Source organism: Oryctolagus cuniculus, chromosome 20, assembly GCF_964237555.1.
Source record: "Oryctolagus cuniculus chromosome 20, mOryCun1.1, whole genome shotgun sequence".
In the NCBI taxonomy this organism is placed as follows: Eukaryota; Metazoa; Chordata; class Mammalia; order Lagomorpha; family Leporidae; genus Oryctolagus; species Oryctolagus cuniculus.
The window spans coordinates 20,749,303-20,766,634 of record NC_091451.1 but is presented as its reverse complement, the minus strand read 5'-3'; the positions used below and the strand labels follow the sequence as shown (position 1 = coordinate 20,766,634).

Here is a 17,332-nt window from a genome sequence, read left to right as displayed (position 1 = left end):
CTGGGACACAAAACTGGTGCCCATATGGGATATTGGCATTATAGGCAGTGGCTTTGCCAGCTACACCACAATGCTGGCCCCTAGTTTATTTTCATTTTATTTGAAGGCAGACAGGCAAAGATTTTCCACCTGGTTCACTGCCAAAATGCCAGCAATAGCCAGATCTGGACCAAGCCATAATCAAAAGCCTAGAATGCAGTCTGGGTCTCTCACAAGGGTGGCAAGGATCCAAGTACTTGAGCCAAAATCTGCTGCCTCCCTGGGACACATTAACAAAAAGATGGAATCATGCAGAGCTGGGACTTGAACCCAGCACACCAGTATAGGATGTGGGTGTCTTAGCTGCTGAACTAAATACCCAGCCCTTCATGGCTTTTTAGAATGACACTTTAAAAGTAAAATGAACTGGGGCTGGTGCTGTGGCACAGTAGGTTAAGCCACCATTTGCAGCATGGCATCCCATATGGACGCCGGTTCAAGCCCTAACTGCGGCACTTCTGATCCAGATCCCTGCTAATGCTTCTGGAAAAGCAGCAGAGGATGGCCCAAGTGCTTGGACCTCTGCACCCACCAGAGACTCTGGGCTCCTGGCTTTGGCTTGGCCCAGCCCTGGCCATTGTGGCCATTTGGGGAGTGACCCAGCAGATGGAAGTTCTCTCTCACTCTCTCTGTAATTGGTAATATGTACATAATTTCAGGACCCAGATGCAGTATTTGGTTCCTGAGATGCTGGTTTTAGGAAATAGTTAGCCTTGGTAAAATTCAAGCACAGTTGCATGAAAAACATACTTTGGGAAATGATTGTGTAACTTCCTAATTGGATTATGGAAGGCATAAAGCATTTAAATAATTGAAATTAGAAACATTTGCATACATTTCTGAGTTTTACAGCTCTTTTCCTAAGAAGAAGATGATGATTTTTATGCTTTCTCTGATTTGTAAAATGCATTCATTTACAAACACAGTTATGTGGATTTAGAACCTCTATGCCTAAGATTGGTACACTTCTCTGTAAAGGGTCAGATAGCAATTTTGTAGGCATTATGTCTCTGCTGCAGTACTCAGCTCTGCTGTTGTATAGCAAATGCAGCCATAGATAGTATGTAAATGAATGAACTTGACTGTTTTCATAAAAACAGGCAGCTGTCTGGATTTGGCCTGCAGACTGTAATCTGCTGACTCCTGCTCTGGACTCTCGCTCCTGAAAACGTGGTCTAAAACACCAGCAGCATCAGTGTTACCTGTGAGCCTGTTAGAGGGAATATTGGACCTCTTTAAGGCTGACTTCCCTAGAGTCTAGACCATGCTTTTCTTTTTTTTTTTTTTTTTTTTTTTTTTTTTTTTTGACAGGCAGAGTGGACAGTGAGAGAGAGAGACAGAGAGAAAGGTCTTCCTTTGCCGTTGGTTCACCCTCCAATGGCCGCCGCGGCCGGCGCGCTGCGGCCGGCGCACCGCGCTGATCCGATGGCAGGAGCCAGGAGCCAGGTGCTTTTCCTGGTCTCCCATGGGGTGCAGGGCCCAAGCACCTGGGCCATCCTCCACTGCACTCCCTGGCCACAGCAGAGGGCTGGCCTGGAAGAGGGGCAACCGGGACAGAATCCGGCGCCCCGACCGGGACTAGAACCCGGTGTGCCGGCGCCGCTAGGCGGAGGATTAGCCTACTGAGCCGCGGCGCCGGCCTTAGACCATGCTTTTCAAACTCTTACATGCATAGGAATCACCTGAGGATCCTATGAAAGTACAGGCTCTGAGGTAGTGACCGCAGAGAGGCAAACGTGGGTAGGACCCAGTCAATATCCTCAGTGAGCCCACAATCTATTAGGAGAGACTGCTATATAATCAAATACTTACCATGCGGACTGAATGAGTATCTTCTGCATAGCAGTGTTACAAAGGAGGAAGTGATTGATTCTGCCTGGTGTGGATGGAATCCTCAGAGAGCCCTGGGAGCTGGCTCAGGTAGAGGTGGGTGGGGTATGTGAGCAGAGTCTTGAAACTCACCACAGGCACTGAAGCATTGGAGTAAGCATGGTGGTTCATGGTGGAGACCGTGAAGGTTATGTAGAACTAAGAGTTACTTGATTTAATGATGAGGTTGCTAGCTAATCACAGGGTTAGAGACGCACTAAGATCATAATGAATATAATTTAATTTCATTATACCATTTATTTGAAAAAAGGAGAACTTGTCTATATTTGCCTTTTTTAAAAATTATTTTTCAGTTTTTTTAAGATTTATTTATTTAAAAAGGAGAGTGACAGAAACAGAGAGAAATAGGCATTGATCTTTCATCTGCTGGCTTACTCCCCAATGGCCACAGCAGCGGGGGCTGGGCCATTTCAAAGTCAGGAGCCAGGAACTTCATCTGGGTCTCTCATGTGGGTGACACTTGGGCCATCATCTGCTGCCTTCCCAGGCTCATTAGCAAGGAGCTGGGTTGGCTCTGTATGAGATGGGTAGCTTAACCTGCTGCAACACAGTGCTGCCTCCACCTATTTTTAAAAGAAGATAGGTCCCTAAAAAGTATATGTTCTCCAGCAGTATGAACTTTTGCATCATTACAAATTTATAAAGCACTGAAAGGTACAGGTAGAAGATAAAAATTATTTATAATTCTATATGCCAAGAGATGACTGCTGCTAAAATTTTGCGTTTCCCTTTCAGTCTGGTTTTTTTTTTTTTTTTTAAGATTTATTTATTTATTTGAAAGGCAGGTACAGAGAGGAGGAGAGATATTTGGTTCACTTCCCAAATGGCCATAATGGCTGGGGTTGAGCCAGGCCACAGCCAAGAGCCAGGAGCTTCTTCCAGGTCTCCCATGTGGGTGGTAGAGGCCCAAGGACTTGTGCCATTTTCTGCTGCTTTCCCAGGCACATTAGCAGGGAGCTGGATCAGAAGTGGGGCGGCTGGGACTCAGGTGCCCATATGGGATGCTGGCACCAGCACCACAGGTAGCGGCTTAACCAGTTGTACCACAGCTGTGCCATGGTGCTAGCCCCAGTCTGTTGCTGCCTTTTTTTTTTTTTTTTTTCCATAAAGATTTATTTATTTATTTGAAAGCCAGAGTGACAGAGAGAAGGGGAGAGGCAGAGAGAGAAAGAGAGGGACAGATCTTCCATTCACTGATTCACTCTCCAGATGGCTGCAACAGCCAAGGCTGGGTCAGGGCAAAGTCAGGATCCTGGAACACAATCCCAGTCTCTCATGTGGATGGCAGGGACCCAAGTACTGGGGCCATCATCTGCCGCCTCCCAATATATGTACAAACAGGAAGCTGGATTGGAAGTGGAGTAGCCAGGACTTGAATCAGCACTCCAATGTGGGATGTAGATATCTCCAGCCATGGCTTTATCTGATGCCTGCACCTTTTCAGTTTCCTTTATATAATCTTTTTAAGATTGGGCGTAGTGGCTAGTGCTGTGGCATAGCAGGTAAAGCTGCCACCTGCAATGCCAGCATCCCATATGTGCATATGTGTGCTGGTTCAAGTCCCAGTTGCTTCACTTCCGATCCAGCTCTTTGCTGTGGCCTGGGAAAGCAGAAGAAGATGGCCCAAATTCTAGGGTCCCTGCACACATGTGGGAGACCCGGAAGAAGCTCTTGGCTCCCAGCTTCAGTTTGGTGCAGCTCCGGCTGTTGCGGCCAATTGGGGGGTGAGCCAGTGGATGGAAGACCTCTCTCTCTCTCTCTCTCTCTCTCTCTCTCTCTCTCTCTCTCTCTCTGCCTCTCCTTTTTCTGTGTAACTCTGACTTTCAAATAAATAAATAAATCTTTAAAAAAATATTGAGCTTATGGTGTGTAAACAATTTTATGCCTGGTTTTTCATTTAACACTTGTGAGCTTTTCCCTGTGTTGTTATTCCTTAAAAGTGCTGCTTTAAAAATCCTTATATAACATTCTATCATAGGGATCTCTTATGGTTTATGTAACTATTCTCATGTTTGTGGCTCCTTTAAACTAGTTCCAATTGCTAGTTGACCCAGGTTTTGGCTCATGTACTTGGCAAGTCTATTGCCATATTTTTTTTAAAGCACATAACTTGTTTATTTTTAATTATACACGTTTGCCAACTTATTTGATCAGCTGGCCTTCACTCATTCTTTCTTCTGTTCTTGTCAGCATTACGTGTTTTCCTCTTTGGTTTCCCATAGTAGTCATTAAAAGCTTGAATTCTGGGTTTGACTCAGCTCTCAGGTTTTGTATGTACTCTTGGGGAGGTGTGTGTCCCAGTTTCTTCATCTGTAAAATAGAGGTAAGTGTGTGTCTGTCTCAGGGTGGTGACTTAGTGCACTGAAAGCACTGAGAACAGTTCCTGTCATGTGGCCAGTCCGTCTCTGCATTTACTGATGAGCAGCCCCTCTTCCGTCCTACAGTGGCTCTGACTGCATCACCGTAAGCCTGCCTCTTGCTATATTTCATCCATGAATATCTTTAGGGAGAGTTACAAACTGACTTTATCAGACTTAGTGACTTTGTTTTTGAAAGCTCATAGATTTTCTTCTCCCTACTTGTAATAGCAGATGTTTATTGTTTTGAAGACGAAAATTATCTTTGTTTAACCACATTTTTGAAGTGCATACCTGAGCACAAAGAAAGCAGACTGCATGGGCGGATTAGGTTTTAGATCTCTTTACTGGTTTTTCTTTTCCAGTTGAATATTGTCCTGGTTCTTCCCATGCCAAACAAGGCTCTCTGTAATCTGGTTCTGCCTGTGCTGTAGTCTTTTTTTTTTTTTTTTTTTTTTTCTTGACAGGCAGAGTGGACAGTGAGAGAGAGAGACAGAGAGAAAGGTCTTCCTTTGCCGTTGGTTCACCCTCCAATGGCCGCCGCGGCCGGCGCGCTGCGGCCGGCGCACCGCGCTGATCCGATGGCAGGAGCCAGGAGCCAGGTGCTTTTCCTGGTCTCCCATGGGGTGCAGGGCCCAAGCACCTGGGCCATCCTCCACTGCACTCCCTGGCCACAGCAGAGGGCTGGCTTGGAAGAGGGGCAACCGGGACAGAATCCGGTGCCCCGACCGGGACTAGAACCCGGTGTGCCGGCGCCGCTAGGCGGAGGATTAGCCTAGTGAGCCGCGGCGCTGGCCTGTGCTGTAGTCTTGTTCTCTTCGGGGTTGGTCCCAGACCCTGGGCTCCTGCCTGGTTAAGCTGAAACTGGGCATGTGGTTGTGATGATGCTCCTTCTTTAGATCTGTGCCCGGGGCCAGGACTGTGGCATAGTGGAAAAAGCCACTGTCTGCAGTGCCGGCATCCCACATGGGCACTGGTTCGAGTCCCAGCTGCTCCACTTCTGCTCCAGCTCTCTGCTATGGCCTGGGAAAGCAGAAGAAGATGGCCCAAGTCCTTGGGTCCCTGCACCCGTGTGGGAGACCCGGGAGAAGCTCCTGGCTCCTATCTCCTGGCTCCTATCTCCTGGCTCCTATCTCCTGGCTCCTGGCTCCTGGCTCCAGATCTGTGCAACTCCAGCCATTGTGGCCATCTGGGGAGTGAACCAGCGGATGGAAGATCTCTCTCTCTCTCTCTCTGCCTCTGCCTCTGTGTAACTCTGTCTTGCAAGTAAAAATAAATAAATCTTTAAATCCGTGTGCCCTAGTTTGCCTCTGCTGAAGGACTGAAGTCACCTGCAATGGTGGAGCTTCCTTATAGGGAGCAGGCTATGAAGTTGCTGGTTGCCTTTTTTTTTTTTTTTTAAGATTTATTTATTTATTTGAAAGGCAAACTTACAGGGACAGAGAGAGATAACGATCTCCCATCTGCTAGTTCAGTCTCCAAATGGCTGCAATGGCCAGGGCTGGACCAGGCTGAAGCCAGGAGCTTCAATCTGGTCTCCTATGTGAGTGTCAGGGCCCAAGTGCTTGGTCCTTCTTCTGCTTTCCCAGACACATTAGCAGGGAACTGGACTGGAGGTGGAGCAGCCAGGGCAGGAACCCAGCCACATATGAGATGCCAGCATCTCAGGTGCAGCTTAACCTGTTGGCCATAATGCTGGCCCTGGAAGTTGACTTTTGTTGTGGGGTTGGAGAGTAGCCTCAGGGAAACTGGAGTTCTCATTGGCAATGTTTGGTCAGTTTACCAACCCTTGGCTATGTTTAATGTCCCAGGGTTCTCGCTGCCTATTCTGCCTCCTCTTTGTTGTTTTCTGGGTACTTTCTTTCAGAAATAAAAGCCTATTCTACTGATGTGTTTTCCTTTTAGGGCAGGATCCTAGGATACCAGAGTGGATGCACCCTTTGGCAATTGGCTGCGACCTGTACTGGAGAGACATCCAGGAATGATATTCCTGGGCTTTATTTCTTCATCTTGGGATTCATCCAGTTCGTCCCAGAAACACTGATCCTCTGCTTTCTGTGACATACCTTCAGTGAAGATCCGATGGACAATGATCTCCCCATGACCTTGTGGCTTTTTTCCTTCATGTGGAAGTTGGAAGACAAGGTGAAAGAGGCCAGAGATTACCTGCTTTGGTGAATAGGAGTGCTGCACTTGGTTCTCAGAACATGGGCCCTCGTTTAAAGGTAAGGTGACTGGCCATGTTGAGAGTGATTGGGAAGTAGAGCATGGATCCAGTGAACAGTTCCTAAGCCTTGGCAGAGCAGTTTTGAGTAGGAAGAACCAGTTCTTCATTTTTGGAAAATAACTTTTTCTCAACTGATTTTCAATTTGGAGGCTTAAGTGAATGTGATGTTGTAATTATACATCTTTACCCTTCACAAAAGCAAAGGTTTTTAAAATACAAAAGGGTACTTCAAAAAGTTCATGGACATGCATATGGTGAAAACAGTGTGCCTGACGTTCATTTTTTTTTTTTTTTTTTTTGCACCAGAATAACTAACCTTTTAATTCCCTTTCCCATGAGCTTTTTGAAGCACTCTCTTAGCATGCCAGCCAGCTTTCCGATGTTCCCTTGGGCAGGTATTTTCAAGATTCTCCCCCTTTCTGCGAGTGCTGCGAGCCAGAGTGCTGCAGTGTCAAGCAGACTGCCCAGAATCCTTCACTAGCAAGTGATATTGCTGCACTAGATAATTAGTCCTGCATTTTTGTCATGTTTTTTATTTTGAAAGATAAAAAGGTCATCAGAGTTTATACTTCTAATTTTAGCCTCACTGTGAGATTCCTCACCGTCAGATTGGGTAATGTTTTTCATGCTTTGTTTTACCTGTTTTCTTAAATCTTTTCTCTTTCCAGATACTTTGCTAAACCCATGACTTCATCGTTTTTCATGATTCAGTGTTGTGTGAGGTTAAGAGCACTGGGCTTCAGAGTTAGACACTGGCTTGAGTCTCAGCTCTGTCACTTAACCAGCTGTGAGATGTTAACATTTCTAAGCCCAGCTTTTTTTTTTTTTTTTAAGTGTCTGTAAAGTGAGATTTATAGTGCTTATTTCACCAAGTTGTTGTGATAACAATTACAGTACTTAGGCTAACACATTTAAAGCACTTAGGACAGTGTTTGGCCTGTGATACGGCTTAAGAAAGTGGTAGAGAGTTATTGGTTTAGTTACTACTACTTTTATTCTGCTAGCTTCCAGTATCACAGTTTGTTAAATTGTATAAAGGTAGGACAAGAGATGAATTTGAAAACACCCAAAATACTCTTATAACTGTATTGTGTGAAATGATATGGGAGAGGCTTGAATTGTAGATGCGGAAAGAGTACCAAAATAGGCAGGCGCCGCGGCTCAATAGGCTAATCCTCCACCTGCGGCACTGGCACCCCGGGTTGTAGTCCCGGTCAGGGCGCCGGATTCTGTCCCGGTTGCTCCTCTTCCAGTCCAGCTCTCTGCTATGGCCTGGGAGTGCAGTGGAAGATGGCCCAAGTGCTTGGGCCCTGCACCCATGTGGGAGACCAGGATAAGTACCTGGCTCCTGGCTTCGGATCAGCGCGGTGCGCCAGCCGCAGTGCACTGGCCTCAGCGGCCATTGGGGGGTGAACCAACGGAAATGAAGACCTTTCTCTCTGTCTCTCTCTCTCACTGTCCACTCTGCCTGTCAAAAAAAAAAAAAAAAAAAAGAAGAAGAAGAAAAGAATACCAAAATAATTTTATGCAGGAGAAGTGTGAGCTGTTGAAACAGGGTGCTGTAGAAAAATACCCGGCGTGAGAACTCACTACCCTAGTGGTGAGTATTTGGTAACATGTTTGTTGAACAAAATTCTCAACTCTTGGACTGAGGAGTTTATAATCCTGTTTTGTGTGAATATACTGCTGATTAGAGAAATCTATTGACACTATACCTGAAAAAGTTTTATCTGGAAAATTCCTGACCCTTAGACATTCTGGACAAAAGAATAGACATTTGACACTGTCCATTCAGTAGAAATTTCTTTTTTCCTTTTTTTTTTTTTTTTTTAAGATTTATTTATTTGAAAGATAGAGTGACAGATCTTCTACCTGTTGGTTCATTCTCCAAATGGCTACAGCAGCCCAGGGCTGGGCCAGGCTGAAGCTAGGAGCCTAGAACTCCAGCTAGGTCTCCCATGTGGGTGACAGGGGCCCAGGTACTCGAGCCATCTTCTACTGCTTTCCCAGGTACATTAGCACCTCCCAGGGAGCTGGAATAGAAGTAGAGCAGCCAGGACTTGAAATGACGCTTATATGGGATGATGGCATCTCAGGTGGGAGCTTAACCCACTGCACCACAACACCAGCTCCAATTCAGTGGAAATTTCATCCATATTCATTGCAGTTACTATATGCAGTTATGTTGAAGGCTTTAGAGTATTTTTAAGTCTCCTCCTTGTCTAATATTATTCACCACTCGGAAATGAAAAATCAAATGAGACTAATTGAATATAAATGCTATATTTATATAAAAACAATGTGTAGAAATTCAGAGGAGGAAAGAAATTTCTACAGTGAAGATCAGGAGGAAAGTATCTTCCTGGACCCTAGGATCAAGAGGTGTTCCACGGACAGAGACTGAGGAAGAGGACAGCTTAGGCAGAGAGGGTGACTTGGAAAGTATGGGGATGAGATTTTTCAGAGCCTGTATATAAAAGTGAAGGTGAGGGATGGGGAACCTTTTTTCTGCCAAGGGTATTTAGGTATTTATAACATCCTTTGGGGACCATATAAAATTGTCCACCTAAAAATTAGCCTGCTATAGATTTATTGAATTCCAAGTCCCACCTGTGGTTGCCTTAGGAGGGTCAGACCAAGTGATTTCAGGGGCCTTATCCAGCCTGCAGGCTGGGTGTTCCCCCACCCCTGGTATAAAGGATCTGATTTGGACAGATCTTGGCACAAATGTGAGGTGTTGTGGGAGAGGTAGCCAAGGAGAATAGTGTGGAGTAGTAGCAGTGGAGATAGAACAGAACAGAGAGAGCCTCTTACCAAGTCAGTCAGAAAATGGAAAATATCTATCAAACAGATGAAATCTGGCATAAAAGTGATTTGAATGAAAGAAATTGGGAGACTTTGTGACAATATTTAGGAGGACTCAGAAAGAGGGAATATGTAGAAGGAAAAAAAGATAAGAATATGACCAGGGCTAAAATTGGAAGATGGGTAAATGTTGTTGGGGAGGTTTTGAGAACTGTTGGAGAGCAGTGGGATGTTTTGTAAAGGTTAAATCAACAAGTAATGAATTGGCAGAGTTAATTCATAAGGAAGAATTAAGAAGAGAAGAGAAGTGGGCATTTAGCTTAGCCTAGTGTTCCACATAGGAGAGCCTGGGTTTGATTCCCAGTAGCAGACTCCAGCTTCCTGCAGATGTAGCCCCTGGGAGGCAGTAGTGATGATGACTCAAGTTGTTGGGTTCCTGCCCACCCTCGTGGGAGACCTGGGCTGAGTTCCTGGCTCCTGGCGTCAGCCTGGCCCCAGCTGTTGTATGCATTTGGGGAATGAACTAGCAGGTGGGAGCCTGCTCTGTCTCTCTTCTCTCTGCCTGTCAAACAAATACATAAAATTTTTAAAAGAGAGAAGAGAAGAGAATTATTTGGAAACATGTAGCAATTGATATACTGAATTTTAAATAATAAAAAGAATTGGGATAGAAATGACTTATTGGAAAAGGTGCAGATTAACATCAGTACTGATGATGTGGTTGAAAAATCAGTAAATGGGGAGAAATGGCAAAGATTTAACAAGATAAATTTCTTTACTGCTTGCTTCCCAAGAGCTGAGACGGAGGCTATCGTGTTCTGCCTGTTCCCCCAATACCTGGCATGTTAAGTTAACATTCAGTATTGGAGGAATTATTTTAGTTGTGTTTTTAACTCTTTGTTCTAAAACTTTTTAGACAGTATTGGAATATGACAGAATTGTGTAAAGAACGTTCATGCAGGCTGAGAATTTAGGTGCAGTGAGAGCAGTGCATATTGAACTGTGGACCAGTAAAGAGGTTCTCTGTTTCCTAACAGTCTGAGGCAGGGGAGTACTGCTACTATTGATACTAATTTTAATGTCTCAAATAGTTCTCAAAATTTTGAGAACTCACTGTATACCAGGCACTGTTCTAGGATGTGTCTATGTGTTAACTCATTTAATAATCACAGCATCCCTTTGAGTTACATGTGTGTGTCATCCCCATTTGACAGAGAAATGGACATCCTGTGTAGAGGAGATGAAACAACTTGTGCAGGGTCACCTTGTCATGGCAGAGCATGGACTTGAACTGTAGTGATCTAACTCTAGAGCCTACGCCTTCATCTCTGTATTAGGCTGTTTGATGTACTCTTCGATGTGCAGCCTGGATGGCTAAGGGGAGTTAATTGAAGGCATATCATACTGAAGGACATGGGGCCATAGAAATTATTAACTCACAGCTCACCAAGCACATCCCTAGAAGATATATCCTATAAGGTGAAGATAGATGCTTTTTAAGAGTTGACAGCACTTTTTTTTTTTTTTTTAACGATTTATTTATTTGAAAGGCAGAGTTAGAGAGAAGCAGAGGCAGAGAGAGAGAGAGAGTAGTCTTCCAACTGCTGGTTCACTCCCCAGTTGACTACAACGGCTGGAGGTGGGCTGATGGGGAACCGGGAGGCAGAAGCTTCTTTCGGGTCTCCCATTGGGGTGCAGCGGCCCAAGCCCTTGGGCTATCTTTCACTGCTTTCCCAGGCCATAGCAGAGAGCTGGATCAGAATTGGAGCAGCTGGGACTCAAACTGACACCCATATGGGATGCCAGCACTGCAGGTGGCGGCTTTACCTGCTCTGCCACAACACCAGCCCCAGCAGCACCTTTCTGAGATGATAGCAGCTTTTCAGCATAGAGTCCCAGGGGATGAAATACTTGTTGGGAAAGAGACTCAGTAGTCTTGACCACTCCTCAGATTACCTACTCTCTGTGCATTCCAATGAGTATATTGGTATCAAAGGGACTTAATGGTCCATTTTCTGTCTCTAGATTTTTTTCAAGCATAATCAGACATAAAAGCACATCTTGCAAAACAAACAAAACTTGCTTGCTTTGGTGTCTCCAAGATTTGATTCTAGACGTTTTTAACCTGTCTTGTCTCTAGGTAATATTCTGGTGTTGATATAAGGTTCTCAATTGAGATAACATGGATAACCTTAATATATATAGACTTAAAAGGAGTGGATTCAGTGCATTGTAGAATGGACTGTATCTCCAGCCTATACTAAGATCAAACTCGGTGATACAATATGAATGTCAGCATACATTTCATTTTTCCTGGGTGGTACCTTTAGTGATTCATATGACCAAATGAGTAATGAAGGTTAAAGTCTTGCTGGAAATGAATTTGATGACAAAGTTTCCCCTCAAAATCTGACCTTGGCAGGTTTCACTTAGGATGAGAAGTACAGGGTCCTCCTCTGTTCCTCTCCTTGGTCTTCCTGCTGAGCTCATCTTCCAGGGGGTCCATTAGTTTGTCTGATTGGCAACAGAGTAAATGACTTCTCCTACATGCCCACTGCTTATTATGGGATGACCTGGAGTTCATTCTAATTGCATAATTCAAACATGATGAAAAGAATACTTTTTAAAAAAGATTTATTTATTTTTTTGAAAGTAGAGTCATAGAGAGATCTTCCATCTGCTGGTTTACTCTCCAAATGGCCGCCAACAGCCGAGGCTGTGCCAGGTCCAATCCAGGAACCCGGAGCTTCTTCCAGGTTCCCATGGGTGCGGGGGCCCAATCAACTTGGGCCATCTTCCACTGCTTTCCTAGTCCATAGCAGGGAGCTGGATCAGAAACGAAGTAGCCAGGACATGAACCAATGCCCATGTGGGATGCCGCGTTGCAGGTAACAGTTTTACCCACAGTGCCACAATGCTGCCCTGATACTTAACTCTTTTAAAAAAATATACTTTTTATTTATTTTATTTTGCATTTTTAAAAAGAATTATTTTATTTCTTTGAAATACAGAGTTACAGAGAGAGATAGAGCCAGAGAAAGAGAGGTCTTCCATTCCACTGCTTCCCTCCCCAAATGACCACAAGGGCCAATGCTGAGCGGATCCGAAGCCAGGATCCAGGAGCTTCCTTCAGTCTCCCACGCGGGTGCAGGGGCCAAGGATTTGAGCCGTCTTCTACTGCTTTCCCAGGCCATAGCAGAGTGGATCAGAAGAGGAGCAGCCGGGACTTGAACCGGCGCCCATATGGGGTACTGGCACTGCAGGCAGGGGCTTTAACCCACTGCACCACAGTGCTGGCCCCCAAAAATATTTTTATGTAGCTATTTCTACTTAGCTGAGTTACTTCCAGAGGGCAGATACTGTATAAGGGGAAAATATTTCCATTATTCTCTTTGCTTGTACTAATTGGCACCATTTTGCATGGGGGAGGGTAACTCTCTTGGGAGCCCTGGATCTAAGAAGATGAAAGCTGGGTTGCTGTCTTTTGTAATTAGCAATAGAACCGGAGGCTGTGTGTGGTACTCCTAGGTGGCCAGAGGATTGCAAGTCTTTAGGGAGAATGATGCAGTGTCTCACTCTTTTTCTGAAATATGTCATAGGGCACCTGCCAAGCTAGAGAGAAGGAACACAAGTAGGAAGGGTTGGGATTAGTGAGTTGGTTGGCTTAAGCTGTGTGTTCTGCTGTGTCTCATCCTGAGATGGCTGTGGGGACGAGCCGCAGAAAAAGACTAAACAAGTTTTCTTTTTCAGCTGCAGCTGTGATCCTCGGCTGTCTGTTGGCGTTGAAGGGACCTAATGTTTTACGTTATTGGTACGTTATAGAAAGAGCTCTCCTTATTGTCTTTTTGTCAGGGTTGCTTAGGTCACTTTTGCCTCCCTGGCTACCCCCATTCCCCTTGAAAGAGAGCTAGAAATATTTCTAATGGCGCTACAGTGTGCCTTCACAGAGTTGGCAGAATTCATTCATTTGGGAAATATTTATTAAGTACTTATAGTCAGCACCAGACACTGTTTACTGTGGAGTCAAAGTTGAATAAGGCAAAAATCTGCCTTCAAGGAGTTTGTAGCATGAAGCAGGAGATGGTCAAGAAGGAGAAGTTACGGCAGATGAATGTACCAGGGTTTGAGGAAGCCCAGAAGAGGGAACTCTTAACTTTGCTGGGGTTGGGGGAGTACATTGGCCAAGGGAACATGGGAGCAGAAGGCTTGCAAGTGGAGGGAATCAAATGTATTTTCTTGTTTTGCTTCTGTGAGGGTCTGGCACACACAAGGAAGGTGGGAGAATGGGGGAACATTATGCTGTGTAGTTCAGATATGAAATGGGGTTCTGCAGACTTGTTCTGTAAGAGGCAAGTTAGTAAATACTTTTGGTTTCAAAGGCCCTGCAGTTTCATTACAGTTACTCAGCTCAGCCAGTGTGGTGCAAAAACAGCTGTAGACCGTTTGTAAACAAATAGTGTGGCTATATTCCAGTAGAGCCTGATTTTGGAAGTAGGTAGTAAGTCAGACTTGGCCTGTGGCTGCTGTCCCCTGATGCGGAAGTTCCTCTTTGGCTGCAGTGGTAGGGACCTGTGCAGTATTTCTTTGGCAGTTGTGCCATTTCATCCTGACTTCCTTAAGTTTTTTGAGAGATGGCCAGCCTGTTCCATAATGAGAAGTTGTAATGGCTTGTGTGTTTTCTCTTTCACATAGGTGGCATCACAGTGTCTGTGGTTGCATTCTTCTTCACAATTAAGTTCCTCTTTGAGCTTGCCGCACGTGTAGTCAGCTTCCTCCAGAATGAGGACCGTGAGCGCCGAGGGGACCGGAGCATTTATGACTACGTGCGGGGAAATTACCTGGATCCCCGGTCTTGCAAAGTCTCCTGGGATTGGAAGGACCCCTATGAGGTGGGCCACAGCATGGCCTTCCGAGTGCATGTAAGGGCATGTTTCTGTCTCCACACCCTTTGGGGTTCTGAGTCATTTGCTTTCCCTAGAGCCCAGTTCAGGCTTTCAGTAGTGCTAGCCTGGAATGTTGACATTTTCTCTTGTTTTTCTTTTCATTTTTTTTTTTTTTTAAGATTTATTTATTTGTTTGAAAGGCGGAGTTACAGAGAGAGAGAGGTAGAGGCAGAGAGAGAGAGAGGTCTTCCATCCGCTGGTTTACTCCCCAAATGGCCACAATGGCCAAGACTGGGCCAGGCCAAAGCCAAGAGCTTCATCCAGGTCTACCACGAAGGTGGAGGAGTGCAAGTATTTGGGCCATCTTCTGCTGTCTTCTCAGGCACATCAGCAGGGAGCTGGATCAGAAGTGGAACAACAAGGACTTGAATTGGCACCCATATGGGATCACAGGTGGCAGCCCAATCCACCACACCACAGTGCCAGTCCCTGTGTCCCTTTTATTGGAACTCAGCCACACCTTTTCCTAGTGTGTGTGTGTTTTAATATTGCAAAGAGGCACAGCATCTGAGAATAAGCTTTTTCTTTTCTTTCTTTTTTTTTTTTTTTTTTTTTTTAAGATTTATTTATTTGAAAGTCAGAGTTATACAGAGAAAAGGTGAGGCAGAAAGAGAGAGAGAGAGTTCTTCTGTTGATTCACTCCCCAATTGGCTGCAATGGCCAGAGCCGTGCCAATCCTAAGCCAAGAGCCAGAAGCTTCTTCTGGGTCTCCCACGTGAATGCAGGGGCCCAAGGACTTGAGCCATCTTCTACTGCTTTCCCAGGCCATAGCAGAGAGCTGGATCGGAAATGGAGCAGCCAGGACTTGAACTGGTGCCCATATGGGATGCCTGCACTATAGGCGGCGGCTTTACCTGCTATGCCACAGCACCTGCCCCATTCCTTGTATATTGATTATGGCTGCTTTCCCACTTGATAGTTACGTCCAAAAATACATATTATCTGCTCCTGCACACAGAGAGTTTGCTGACCTCTTCAGTGAGCTCACCACTGTAGCATTAAGCTGGGCGTGTGTTAGAACCTGCGTCCCCTGCCCCCACCCTTGCCTGGTGCGTGCCAGTGCTGCTGGCTGACTTACTTTCCTTTAGATTTGAGTTAGCATTGATAATATGCTGTAAAGGGTTCTAAGACCACGGAGGCAGCATGTGGTTCAGAAATAGAAAATTAAAGTTTAAAATTTGAATTTGCTCTTTCTGCACTTTCTTGATTCAGTGGTGTGTTCTGCCTCTGTCCCTCTGAGCAAGTCGAGTTTGGAGAGCATGTGTTTCTCTCTGGGTTTCTGGGCAGGATGTTAGGAGCAGGTAGGTACTGGGGTTTACTGGTGTGACCTCTACCAGCTGCCTCCTCTCTCCCCCACACTCTTCTGCTTAAATGGAAATTGGTTCTCTGTCCCTGCTCACTAACAGGTGTCCCTCTTCTCCTCACTGCAGTTATTCTATAAGAACGGGCAGCCTTTCCCCGCACATCGGCCTGTGGGACTGAGAGTCCACATCTCTCACGTTGAGCTGGCAGTGGAGATTCCAGTGACCCAGGAAGTCCTTCAGGAGCCCAACTCCAATGTGGTGAAGGTGGCCTTCACTGTGCGAAGGGCTGGACGCTATGAAATCACCGTGAAACTTGGCGGATTAAATGTAGCCTACAGTCCCTACTACAAAATTTTTCAGCCTGGTAGGTTCTCTGTTCTTTTTCCCTGTTCTTCCCCACATCTCCCTCACTCCTTCTATCCCCTCTTCCTTTCTTTCTCTCTCTCTTTATTGATTTTTTTTTTAAATTTATTTATTTGGAGGCCAGCATTGTAGCTTAGCAGGTTAAGCCACTGCCTGGTGCAGGTTCCAGTCCTGACTGCTCCACTTCCAATCCATCCCCTTGCTAATGTGCCTGGGAAAGCAGTGGAAGATGGCCCAAGGAACTTAGGCCCCCACACCCACATGGGAGACCTGGAAGAAGCTCTTGGCTCCTGGCTTTGGCCTGCCCCACCCCCGGCCATTGCAGCCATTTGGGGAGTGAACCAGTGGATACAAGATATCTCTATCTCTCCCGCTATCTCTCTTTAACTCTGCTTAAAAAAAAAAAAAAAAGTGGCCAGCGCTGCGACTCACTAGGCTAATCCTCCGCCTTGCGGCACCGGCACACCAGGTTCTAGTCCTGGTTGGGGCGCCGGATTCTGTCCCGGTTGCCCCTCTTCCAGGCCAGCTCTCTGCTGTGGCCAAGGAGTGCAGTGGAGGATGGCCCAAGTGCTTGGGCCCTGCACCCCATGGGAGACCAGGATAAGTACCTGGCTCCTGCCATTGGATCAGCGCGGTGCGCCGGTCGCAGCACGCCAACCGCGGTGGCCATTGGAGGGTGAACCAACGGCAAAGGAAGACCTTTCTCTCTGTCTCTCTCTCTCACTGTCCACTCTGCCTGGAAAAAAAAAAAAAAAAGATTTATTTACTTTATTTGAAACACAAATTAGAAAGGCCAGGACTGGGGCAGGCTGAAGCCAGGGGCTTCTTCTGGCTCTCCTACATGGGTACAGGGACCCAAGTGCTTGGGTCAACTTCCCATGCTTTCCCAGACACATTAGCAGGGAGCTGGATCAGAAGTGGAACAGCTGGGATAAAACCGGTGCCCATATGGGATGTCAGCATCATAGGTGGTAGCTTAATGTGCTGTCCCATATCTTCTGTCTTTAAATGATGCCTTATTGAGATTTAATTCACATTTAAAACAATTTATCTACTTAAAATATAGTTTAATGGTTTTAAAATCCATAGTTATACCACAGTCAGTTTTAGAGTATTTTCATCACCTGCCCCCAAAACCCCAGATCCATTAGCAGTAAAACCACTAATCTGCCTCTGTGAGTTTACTTCCTCTGGACATTTTACATCAGTGTAATCATCAAATGCATGGCCTCTTGTGACTGGCTTGATTTACTTCATGTAATGCTTTTAAAGTTCATTTTTGTATTGTACCATTAATAGTGCTTCCTTTCTGTTCATTGCCAAATGTTCTGTTGTATGGATAGACCACTTTTTATTTATCCTTCATCAGTTGATAGATATTTTGGTTGCTTCCACCTTTTGGCT

The 17,332-nt window shown here is 45.5% G+C and overlaps 1 protein-coding gene across 9 annotated transcripts in view; it reads left to right on the top strand.

The window, feature by feature from the left end:
• AREL1 (apoptosis resistant E3 ubiquitin protein ligase 1) overlaps nt 1-17,332 on the top strand; it is a 58,120-nt gene that overhangs the window by 18,725 nt on the left and 22,063 nt on the right. For 4 of the 9 annotated variants that reach the window (XM_008272047.4, XM_070065274.1, XM_008272045.4 and 1 more), the window contains exons 2-5: nt 6,192-6,511; nt 13,069-13,129; nt 14,011-14,237; nt 15,692-15,929. In XM_008272047.4, coding sequence (XP_008270269.2) covers nt 13,114-13,129; nt 14,011-14,237; nt 15,692-15,929 — 481 coding nt within the window. In that variant the 5' untranslated portion in view covers nt 6,192-6,511; nt 13,069-13,113. Of the gene's footprint in view, nt 1-6,191; nt 6,512-8,007; nt 8,114-13,068; nt 13,130-14,010; nt 14,238-15,691; nt 15,930-17,332 lie in introns of those variants that run through there. The other 5 variants (XM_070065271.1, XM_008272049.4, XM_070065272.1 and 2 more) reach the window with 4 other exon arrangements.